The sequence below is a fragment of the Chlamydotis macqueenii genome, chromosome 24, assembly GCF_036417535.1.
Source record: "Chlamydotis macqueenii isolate bChlMac1 chromosome 24, bChlMac1.mat, whole genome shotgun sequence".
NCBI classification, from domain to species: domain Eukaryota; kingdom Metazoa; phylum Chordata; class Aves; order Otidiformes; family Otididae; genus Chlamydotis; species Chlamydotis macqueenii.
Genome location: NC_141579.1, coordinates 135,874 through 147,687, shown reverse-complemented (window position 1 = coordinate 147,687; position 11,814 = coordinate 135,874). Strand labels below are relative to the sequence as shown.

Here is an 11,814-nt window from a genome sequence, read left to right as displayed (position 1 = left end):
CTAAAATGCGGGAATTTGGGGCAAAAATGGGGGATTTTGGGGGCAAAATGTGCGATTTTGGTGTAAAATGTGGGAATTTTGGGCAAAAATGCAGCATTTGGGGGCGAAACGGGGGAATTTGGGGGGAAATCACGGGATTTTGGGGCAACAATGTGGGATTTTGGTGCGAAATGGGGGAATTTGGGGCAAAATGTGGGAATTATGGTGGAAAATGGGGGAATTTGGGGCAAAAATGCAGGATTTGGGGGGCAAAATGGGGGAATATGGGGAAATCACAGGATTTTGGGAGCAAAATGTGGGATTTTGATGCGAAATGTGGGAATTTTGGGCAAAAATGCGGCATTTGGGGGCAAAACGGGGGAATTTGGGGGGAAATCGCGGGATTTTGGGGCAACAATGTGGGATTTTGGTGCGAAATGGGGGAATTTGGGGCAAAATGTGGGAATTTTGGTGCGAAATGGGGGAATTTGGGGCAAGAATGGGGGATTTGGGGGGCAAAATGGGGGAATTTGGGGGGAAATTCCTGGATTTTGGGGCAAAATGTGGGCTTTTGGTGCGAAATGCGGGAATTTGGGGCAAAAATGCGGGATTTGGGGGGCGAAACGGGGGAATTTGGGGGAAATCACGGGATTTTGGGGGCAAAATGTGGGATTTTGGTGCGAAATGGGGGAATTTGGGGCAAAATGGGGGAATTTGGGGCAAAAATGCGGGAATTTGGGGGGCGAAACGGGGGAATTTGGGGGAAATCACGGGCTTTTGGGGGCAAAATGTGGGATTTTGGTGCGAAATGGGGGAATTTGGGGCAAAAATGGGGGATTTTGGGGGCAAATTGTGGGAATTTGGGGCAAAAAATCCCGGGATTTTGGGGGCAAAATGTGGGATTTTGGTGTGAAATGTGGGGAATTTGGGGCAAAAATGCGGCATTTGCGGGCAAAACAGGGGAATTTGGGGGGAAATCACGGGATTTTGGGGCAACAATGTGGGATTTTGGTGCGAAATGGGGGAATTTGGGGCAAAAATGGGGGATTCTGGGGGCAAAATGGGGGAATTTGGGGTGAAATCCCGGGATTCGGGGGCAAAATGTGGGATTTTGGTGTGAAATGGGGGAATTTGGGGCAAAAATGCGGGATTTCGGGCCAAAATGCGGGAATTTGGGGGAAAAATGGGGGATTTTGGGGGCAAAATGGGGGAATTTGGTGTAAAATGGGGTAATTTGGGGCAAAAATGTGGGATTTTGGGGGCAAAATGGGGGAATTTGGGGGGAAATTGTGGGATTTTGGGGGCAAAATGTGGGATTTTGGTGTGAAATGGGGGAATTTGGGGCAAAATGTGGAAATTTTGGTGCGAAATGGGGGAATTTGGGGCAAAAATGCGGGAATTTGGGGCAAAAATGCAGGATTTGGGGGGCAAAATGGGGGAATTTGGGGAAATCACAGGATTTTGGGAGCAAAATGTGGGATTTTGGTGCGAAATGCGGGAATTTGGGGAAAAGATGGGGGATTTGGGGGCAAAATGTGGGATTTTGGTGTGAAATGTGGGAATTTGGGGCAAAAATGTGGGACTTGGGGGGCAAAATGTGAGATTTTGGTGTGAAATGGGGGAATTTGGGGCAAAAATGGGGGATTTTGGGGGCAAAATGTGGGATTTTGGTGTAAAATGCTGGATTTTGGGGGCAAAATGTGGGAATTTTGGTGCGAAATGGGGGAATTTGGGTCAAAATGTGGGAATTTTGGTGTGAAATGGGGGAATTTGGGGCAAAAATGTGGGAATTTGGGGGCAAAATGTGGGATTTTGGTGTAAAATGCCGGAATTTGGGGCAAAAATGTGAGATTTTGGGGGCAAAATGTGGGCTTTTGGTGTGAAATGTGGGAATTTGGGGCAAAATGTGGGAATTTTGGTGTAAAATTTGGGAATTTGGGGCAAAAATGCGGGAATTTGGGCAAAAATGCTGGATTTGGGGGGCAAAATGGGGGAATTTGGGGGAAAATGGGCGATTTTGGGGGCAAAATGTGGGATTTTGGTGTAAAATGCTGGATTTTGGGGGCAAAATGTGGGATTTTGGTGCGAAATGGGGGAATTTGGGGCAAAATGTGGGAATTTTGGTGCGAAATGGGGGAATTTGGGGCAAAAATGGGGGATTTGGGGCAAAAATGGGGGATTTTGGGGGAAAATGGGGGAATTTGGGGGAAATCGCAGGATTTGGGGGGCAAAATGTGGGATTTTGGTGTGAAATGTGGGAATTTGGGGCAAAATGTGGGAATTTTGGTGTAAAATGTGGGAATTTGGTGCAAAAATGCGGGAATTTGGGGCAAAAATGCGGGATTTGGGGGGCAAAATGGGGGAATTTGGGGAAATCACAGGATTCTGGGAGCAAAATGTGGGCTTTTGGTGCGGAATGCGGGAATTTGGGGGAAAAATGGGGGATTTGTGGGGCAAAATGTGGGAATTTGGGGCGAAATTCCAGGATTTTGGGGCAACAATGTGGGCTTTTGGTGTGAAATGCGGGAATTTGGGCAAAAATGCGGGATTTGGGGGGCAAATTGTGGGAATTTGGGGGAAATCACAGGATTTTGGGGGCAAAATGTGGGATTTTGGTGCGAAATGGGGGAATTTTGGGCAAGAATGGGGGATTTTGGGGGCAAAATGTGGGAATTTGGGGTGAAATCCCGGGATTTTGGGGGCAAAATGTGGGATTTTGGTGTGAAATGGGGGAATTTGGGGCAAAAATGCGGGATTTGGGGGGCAAAATGGGGGAATTTGGGGGGAATCGTTAGATTTTGGGGCAAAATGGGGGATTTTGGTGCGAAATGGGGTAATTTGGGGCAAAAATGCGGGATTTGGCGGGCAAAAGGTGGGAATCTTGGGGGAAATCGCGAGATTTTGGGGGCGAACCTGTGGGGGGTGTGGCGGTGACCACTCCCCGTTCCGGTGTCCGGTCCTCCCGGCCAGCAGGGGGCGGTGTTGGAGACGCCGTTGGGGCCTGTTCACGTGGCGCTGGAGGGCGCGCCCCGCCCTGGTCGCCCCGCCCTGCTGATGCTGCCGGACGTGGGCCACACGCGTGAGTCCCGCCCCCTTCCCCCTCTCCCGCCGCGCCCCTCCCCCGCAGACGCCTCGTGCTTCGCCCCGCTCTTCGCCCACCCCGAGATGCGGGAGGTCGCCAGCCACTTCCTGCTCGTCCACCTCGACCCCCCCGGCATGGAGGTGGGCGCCCCGCCCTACCCCCCGGGGTGCGTCTGCACTCCCCTCTTCCGCTCCCCCCAGTTGACCCCAGTGACTCCCAGTTGACTGCGTTGACCCCACTGCCCCCCCAGTTGACCCCACTGCCCCCCCAGTTGACCCCAGTGACCCCCAGGTTGACCCCACTGACCCCCCTGTTGACCCCACTGCCCCCCCAGTTGACCCCAGTGACTCCCAGTTGACTGCGTTGACCCCTCTGACGACCCGGTTGACCCCACTGCCCCCTCAGTTGACCCCACGGACCCCCCCAGTTGATCCCAGTGACCCCCATTAACCCCCCAGTTGCCCCCATTAACCCCCAGTTGACCCCACTGACCCCCATTAACCCCCAGTTGCCCCCATTAACCCCCAGTTGACCCCCATTGACCCCCATTAACCCCCCGTTGACCCCACTGACCCCCATTAACCCCCAGTTGCCCCCATTAACCCCCGTTGACCCCCATTAACACCCAGTTGACCCCCATTAACCCCCCGTTGACCCCACTGACCCCCATTAACCCCCAGTTGCCCCCATTAACCCCTTGTTGACCCCCATTGAGCCCCCGTTGACCCCACTGACCCCCATTAACCCCCAGTTGCCCCCATTAACCCCTTGTTGACCCCCACTAACCCCCAGTTGACCCCACTGACCCCCAGTTGACCCCCCGTTGACCCCCATTAATCCCCAGTTGCCCGCATTAACCCCCAGTTGACCCCCATTGACCCCCGTTGACCCCCATTAAGGCCCAGTTGCCCCACATTAACCCCCAGTTGCACCCATTAACCCCCAGTTGACCCCCATTGACCCCTGTTAACCCCCATTAACCCCCAGTTGACCCCCATTAACCCCCAGTGACCCCCAGTAACACCTGGTTGCCCCCATTAACACCCAGTTGACCCCCATTAACCCCCAGTTGACCCCCATTGACCCCCCGTTGACCCCATTAACCCCCAGTTGACCCCCATTAACCCCCAGTTGACCCCCATTAAACCCCAGTTGACCCCCCGTTGACCCCCATTAACCCCCAGTTGACCCCCATTAAACCCCAGTTGACCCCCCGTTGACCCCCATTAACCCCCAGTTGACCCCCATTAACCCCCAGTTGACCCCACTGACCCCCATTAACCCCCAGTTGACCCCCTGTTGACCCCCATTAACCCCCAGTTGCCCCCATTGACCCCCAGTTGCTTCCCATTAACCCCCAGTTGCCCCCATTAACCCCCAGTTGCCCCCCATAAGCCCCCCATTGACCCCCATTAACCCCCAGTTGACCCCCATTAACCCCCAGTTGACCCGTGACCCCCATTAACCCCCAGTTGCCCCCATTAACCCCCAGTTGACCCCCATTAACCCCCAGTTGACCCGTGACCCCCATTAACCCCCAGTTGCCCCCATTAACCCCCATTAACCCCCTGTTGACCCCCATTAACCCCCAGTTGCCCCCATTGACCCCCAGTTGCCCCCCATTGACCCCCAGTTTCCCCCATTAACCCCCAGTTGCCCCCCATAAGCCCCCCGTTGACCCCCATTAACCCCCAGTTGACCCCCATTAACCCCCCGTTGACCCCACTGACCCCCATTAACCCCCAGTTGCCCCCCACTAACCCCCAGTTGACCCCCATTAACCCCCAGTTGCCTCCATTAACCCCCAGTTGACCCCACTGACCCCCATTAACCCCCAGTTGCCCCCCACTAACCCCCAGTTGCCCCCATTAACCCCCAGTTGACCCTGTCGTCTCTCTGTTGACCCCCCCACCCCTCCCCCCGCCCCAGTTGACCCCCCGCCCCCCCGTCCCCCCACCTCAACCGCCATCACATCGCAGCGTCACCCTACGCACCCCTCCCCCCCTCCAACCGCCATCGCTTCACCTCATTGGTCCCCTCGCCCGCCCTCCCCCCACCTCGACCCCCGATTGACCCCTTGCCCCTCCCCCCGTCGCCCCTCCCCCCCCCGCCCCCCGCCCCTCCCCCGCAGGTACCAGTACCCCTCCCTGGAGCAACTGGCCGAAATCGTCCCCTGCGTCCTCCGGCACCTCAAGTGAGTGGGCGGGGGGGCGCCCCACGGCGCTGTGGGGCGGGGAGGGGGCCCCTGACCCGTAGCGGGATGGGACGGGGGGGCGGGGTCAGCACCGGCCTGACCCCGCCCACCCCCCCAGCATCGCCAGCGTCGTGGGCATCGGGGTGGGCGCCGGCGCCTTCGTCCTGGCTAAATTTGGGGTGAGATGTGGGGCGGGGCGTGGGGCGGGGCGTGGGGCAGGGCGGGGGGCAGATTTGGGGGGAATGCAGGGCTGCGGGAATCTCGGGGGAGGTTCTGTGGGGCTGGGGGGGGTCGCTATGGGGCTGGGGGGGTCGCTATGGGGCTGGGGGGCGTGGCTGTGGGGCTGGGGGGGTCGCTATGGGGCGGGGGGGTCGCTATGGGGCAGGGGGGCGTGGCTGTGGGGCTGGGGGGTCGCTATGGGGCTGGGGGGTCGCTATGGGGCAGGGGGGCATGGCCGTGGGGCGCTATGGGGCTGGAGGAGGTTAGTGGGGTCTCTGGGCACTTGTGGGTCGCTGGGGGGTTGGGGGCTCGGCTATGGGGCTGGGGGGGTCGCTATGGGGCTGGGGGGGTCGCTATGGGGCGGGGGGGCATGGCCGTGGGGCGCTATGGGGCTGGAGGAGGTTAGTGGGGTCTCTTGGTTGGGTACTTGTGGGTCGCTGGGGGCTCTCGGGGGGCGTGGCTGTGGGGCTGGGGGGTCGCTATGGGGCTGGGGGGTCGCTATGGGGCAGGGGGGCATGGCCATGGGGCGCTATGGGGCTGGAGGAAGTTAGTGGGGTCTCTTGGTTGGGCACTTGTGGGTCGCTAGGGGGTTGTGGGCTGTCGGGGGGCATTGCTATGGGGCAGGGGGTTCGCTATGGGGCTGGGGGGTCGCTATGGGGCGGGGGTGCGTGGCCGTGGGGCGCTATGGGGCTGGAGAAGGTTAGTGGGGTCTCTGGGCACTTGTGGGTCGCTGGGGGGTTGGGGGCTCGGCTGTGGGGCTGGGGGGTCACTATGGGGCAGGGGGGCGTCACTATGGGGCTGGGGAGTCGCTATGGGGCTGGGGGGTCGCTATGGGGCTGGGGGGGCGTGGCCGTGGGGCGCTATGGGGCTGGAGGAGGTTAGTGGGGTCTCTTGGTTTGGCACTTGTGGGTCGCTGGGGGCTCTCGGGGGGCGTGGCTGTGGGGCTGGGGGGTCGCTATGGGGCTGGGGGGTCGCTATGGGGTGGGAGGGCGTGGCCGTGGGGCGCTATGGGTCTGGCCCCGCCCCACAGCTGCTGCACCCCGAGGCGGTGGAGGGGCTGGTGCTGATCAACATCAACCCCCGCGCCAAGGGCTGGGTGGATTGGGTGGCGCACAAGGTGGGCGGGGCCGGCGGGTGGGGAGGGCCAATGGGGAGAGGGGTGGGGCAGAAGGGGGCGGGGTTTGGGGGGGGTTCCCTGCTGCTGGCCCCGCGGCGCTGTGGGTCACTTGGGGTCGCGTGTGGCTCACTGTGGGTCCCTATGGGTCGCCGTGGGTCGCTGTGGGTGGCGGTGGGCGGCCGTGGGTCACTGTGGGTCCCTACGGTGTCTGTGGGTGGCTGTGGGTCGCTGCGGGTCCCTACGGTGTTGGTGGGCGGCTGTGGGTCGCTGTGGGTCCCTACGGTAGCTGTGGGTCGCTGTGGGTCGCTGTGGGTCCCTACGGTGTCTGTGGGTCGCCGTGGGTCGCTGCGGGTCCCTACGGTGTCTGTGGGTCGCTGTGGGTCGCTGTGGGTCGTGGTGGGTCCCTACGGTCGCTGTGGGTCGCTGTGGGTCCCTACGGTGTCTGTGGGTCGCTGTGGGTCGCTGTGGGTCCCTACGGTGTCTGTGGGTTGCCGTGGGTCGCTGTGGGTCCCTACGGTGTCTGTGGGTCGCTGTGGGTCGCTGTGGTGTCTGTGGGTCGCTGTGGGTCGCTGTGGGTCACTGTGGGTCACTGTCGTGTCTGTGGGTCGCTGTGGGTCGCTGTGGGTCCCTACGGTGTCTGTGGGTCGCTGTGGGTCCCTACCGTGTCTGTGGGTGTCTGTGGGTCGCCGTGGGTCCCTACGGTGTCTGCGGGTCGCTGTGGGTCGCTGTGGGTCGCGGTGGGTCCCTACGGTGTCTGTGGGTCGCTGTGGGTCGCTGTGGGTCCCTACGGTGTCTGTGGGTCGCTGTGGGTCCCTACCGTGTCTGTGGGTGTCTGTGGGTCGCCGTGGGTCCCTACGGTGTCTGTGGGTCGCTGTGGGTCGCTGTGGGTCGCGGTGGGTCCCTACGGTGTCTGTGGGTGCCGGTGGATCGCGGTGGGTCGCCGTGGGTCGCCGTGGGTCCCACGGGTGCCCCCCCAGCTGTCGGGCCTGACGTCCTCCAGCAGCGAGCTCATCCTGGCGCACCTCTTCACGCAGGTCGGGCGGGGGGGCACTTGGGGGTCCCGTGGGGGGCCACTTGTGGGTCCGGGGGGCGCTTGGGGGTCTGGGGAGGGCCACTTGTGGGTCCTGGGGGTCAGTTTTGGGGGCCCTCAAGGGGCACTTGGGGGGCCTGGGGGCACTTGGGGGGCCTGTGGGGGGCACTTGGGGGGCCCAGAGTCCACCTGGAGGCCCCAAGGGCCACTTGTGGGTCGGGGGGGGCACTTGTGGGTCAGGGAGCTCAGTTAAGGGTTGGGGGAGGGTCACTTGTGGGTCACAGGGTGGGGGCGGGGTGGGGGCGGGGCTGTGACATGGGGCGGGGCAGGGGCGGGGCAGGGGCGGGGCGGGGGCGGGGCTGTGACGCGCGGGCCGCAGGAGGAGCTGGCGGCCGCCCCTCCCCCGGTGCAGCAGGCCCGGCGGCGGCTGGGGGCGGCGCCCAACGCCCCCCTGCTCTGGGCCATGTACAACAGGTACTGGGCAAACTGGGGGCGCTGCGGCGGGGCTGCGGGGCACTGGGATCGAGCTGGGATTGAACTGGGAGGGAACTGGGAGGGGCTGGAATGGAACTGGGGGGACTGGTGGGCACTGGGAGGGGACTGGGACTGGGCTAGGAGGACTGGGACTGAACTGGGATTGAACCGGGGCGGACTGGGAGGGAACTGGGGGGGCTGGGAGGGACTGGGGGGGCTGGGAGGGACTGGGATTGGGCTAGGAGGACTGGCATCGAACTGGGATTGAACTGGGATTGAACCGGGGGGGACTGGGAGGGAACTGGGGGGGACTGGGACTGGGCTAGGAGCACTGGGATTGAACCGGGGGGGAACTGGGATGGAACTGGGGGGACTGGTGGGGACTGGGGGGGGACTGGGGGGGACTGGGGGGGGACTGGCAGGGGACTGCGAGGGGACTGGGGGGGACTGCGAGGGGACTGGGGGGGACTGGGATTGAACCGGGGGGGATTGGGAGGGAACTGGGAGGGACTGGGACTGGGCTAGGAGGACTGGGACTGAACTGGGATTGAACCGGGGGGGACTGGGATGGAACTGGGGGGGCTGGGAGGGACTGGGAGGGGACTGGGGGGGGTCTGGGATGGGATTTGGGGGCACTGGGATCAGACTGGGATGGAGTGGGAGGGTACTGGGGAAACTGGGAGGAATTGGGATTGAACTGGGATGGAGCTGGGGGGGTACCAGGGGGCTGGGAGGGACTGGGAGCAACTGGGATTGAGCTGAGGGGAACTGGAAGGGAACTGGGAGGGACTGGGAGAGAACTGGGAGGGAACTGGGGAGAAAATAGGGGGAACTGGGATCAAACTGGGAGGCACTAGGATGAACTGGGACACCCCCCTTGCAGCCGCGGGGACCTGGGCCTGCAGCGCAGCGGGGCCAACAGCCTGCGGTGAGTGACCCCTGACCCCTGACCCCACGTGACCCCCGTGACCCCACGTGACCCCCCCGCGACCCCTGACCTTTGCCCCCCCAGCTGCCCGGTGCTGCTGGTGGTGGGCGACAATCCCCCCACAAGGACGCCATGGTGAGTGACGTCACTGGTGATGTCACCGGGCCTCCTGTGATGTCACCGGGCCTCCTCTGAGGTCACATGACACCCCCCCATGGGGTCACACAGGGTCAGAGGTCATGGGGTCACAGAGGGTCAGAGGTCACGGGGGGTCAGAGGACTGCTGGGGGGGGGGGACCGGGCCTTACCGGGGTCGCGAGGTCAGAGGTCAGCCAGGGGTCAGAGGTCACCGGGGAGGGGTCGGAGGTCACGGCCCCACCCGCGCAGCCGGCCAAGCTCACCGAGGCCTTCAAGTACTTCCTGCAGGGCATGGGCTACCGTGAGTACCGCCTAACGAGCCACCGCTAATTAACACTCCTGGGGGGGTAATTAGCGCTCGGGGCGGGTAATTAAGCCGCTCTGCATAATTAATTACCGCCGGGGTGGGGGGCTCGTTTGCGTGCTGGAAGGGGAAAACTCAGCTGAGGCGGGGGAGTTAATTACACCGGGGGGGGGTAATTAGCGGTGCAATTAATTAACCTGGACCTGGGGGGAGTAATTAGCTGCTGTGAGGCAGGAATTAATTGACCTGAGGCTTAATTAACGCTCCTCAGTTCTAATTAACATCACCTCCCCCCTCCACCCAGGGCAATTAAATGCAGTTCCAGGAGGGGGGGCGTGGCCTGGGGAGGGGGCGTGGCCCGGGGGGAGGAGGGGGCGTGGCCCGGGGGGAGGAGGGGGCGTGGCCCGGGGGGAGGAGGGGGCGTGGCCCGGGGGGAGGAGGGGGCGTGGCCCGGGGGGGAGGAGGGGGCGTGGCCCGGGGGGAGGAGGGGGCGTGGCCCGGGGGGGAGGAGGGGGCGTGGCCCGGGGGGGAGGAGGGGGCGTGGCCCGGGGGGGAGGAGGGGGCGTGGCCCGGGGGGAGGAGGGGGCGTGGCCCGGGGGGGGAGGAGGGGGCGTGGCCCGGGGGGAGGAGGGGGCGTGGCCCGGGGGAGGAGGGGGCGTGGCCCGGGGGAGGAGGGGGCGTGGCCCGGGGGAGGAGGGGGCGTGGCCCGGGGGAGGAGGGGGCGTGGCCCGGGGGGAGGAGGGGGCGTGGCCCGGGGGAGGAGGGGGCGTGGCCCGAAGACCACCTGGCGCCCGGGGGAGGCGTGGCCCGGGGTGGGAGGGAGGGGGGTGGGCGTGGCCGGGGAGGGGAGGGGCGGGGCGCGGCCCTGGCCCCCCCCTCCCCGCAGTGGCGGCGGCGGCCATGACGCGGCTGTCGCGCTCCCGCACCGCCTCGCTCTCCAGCGCGGCCTCGGGGGACGGGGGGCGGGGCCGCAGCCTGTCCCGCGGCAGCCTGGGGGGGGGCGGGGCGCCCCCCGCCCCCTGAGGGACCCCCCCCGGGACCGCGCTCCATCCCCCCAAATCCCCCCCCACCCCCCATCCGGGACCCCCCCCCTAAAATCCCGCACCCAGGACTCCTAGATCCCCTAAGCACCCCCCCCGGCATGCCCCGAAATGGTTTGAGGCCCCCCCCCCCAAATTCGCCCCCCCCCGGGACCCCCAACCCCCCCCCCGGGATCACCCTAGAACGGTTTGGGGCCCCCCCCCACCCTCTCAAAGCCCCCCCACCCCCCCCAAAATCCCCCACCCCGGACCCCAAACCCCCCACCCTCCCCCCAAGAACCCCTCTGACCCCCCCCTAAATCCTTTGGGACTCCGCCCCCCAAGCCCCCCCCCCCCCCATACCCCCGACCCCCCCATCCCGGGACCCCGAACCCCCCCCCCCCCCGGGATCCCCCTAGAACGGTTTGGGACCCCCCCCCCACCCTCTCAAAGACCCCCCACCCCCCCAAACTCCCCCACCCCGGACCCCAAACCCCCCACCCTCCCCCCAAGAACCCCTCTGACCCCCCCCCAAACCCTTTGGGACTCCGCCCCCCAAGCCCCCCCCCCCCATACCCCCGACCCCCCCATCCCGGGACCCCCAACCCCCCCCCCCCCCGGGATCCCCCTAGAACGGTTTGGGACCCCCCCCCACCCTCTCAAAGCCCCCCCACCCACCCAAAATCCCCCACCCCGGACCCCAAACCCCCCACCCTCCCCCCAAGAACCCCTCTGACCCCCCCAAACCCTTTGGGACTCCGCCCCCCAAGCCCCCCCCCCCATACCCCGACCCCCCCATCCCGGGACCCCCAACCCCCCCCCCCCCCCCCCCGGGATCCACCTAGAACGGTTTGGGACCCCCACCCCGGACCCCAAACCCCCCGGGCGCCCCCCCGCCCCCGCGGTGCCGGTACCGGAGCCGGGCCTCGCCCCCGCCGCTCTCCCCGCCAATAAAAACGCCGCGGCGCTGCCGCTTCCTGCTTCCTGCTTCCTGCTTCCTGCTTCCTGCCTTCTCTCCGCCACCGGCGCGCCCGCCGCCCCTCAGCGCGCATGCGCCCACGCCCCCCCACCCGGCTCCGCGCCGGTCTCCCGCCCCTCACGGTCCAGCTGTGCGCGCATGCGCGGGAGCTCGGCGACCCCCCCCGCAAGTTGGGGGGCAGGAGACCACTTTGGGGTGAGAGCGCATTTTGGGGGGCACGGCGCCATTTTGGGGGGGTAGAAGGCCCAGTTGTGGGGCAGGAGGCCACTTTCGGGGGCGAGAGTGCATTTTGGGGGGCACGACGCCATTTTGGGGGGGTAGAAGGCCCAGTTGTGGGGCAGGAGGCCACTT

The 11,814-nt window shown here is 64.5% G+C and overlaps 1 protein-coding gene across 1 annotated transcript; it reads left to right on the top strand.

The window, feature by feature from the left end:
• Window positions 1-2,938: 2,938 nt before the first annotated feature.
• Window positions 2,939-9,162, top strand: LOC147597857 (protein NDRG2-like). The gene is made up of 9 exons (XM_086765993.1): window positions 2,939-3,058; window positions 3,107-3,227; window positions 5,193-5,255; window positions 5,374-5,434; window positions 6,505-6,591; window positions 7,569-7,625; window positions 8,001-8,095; window positions 8,979-9,023; window positions 9,108-9,162. Exons 1-9 carry the CDS (start codon window positions 3,034-3,036, stop codon window positions 9,160-9,162), a joined length of 609 nt encoding a protein of 202 aa, XP_086622119.1. The 5' UTR covers window positions 2,939-3,033.
• The last annotated feature ends 2,652 nt before the right edge of the window (window positions 9,163-11,814 follow it).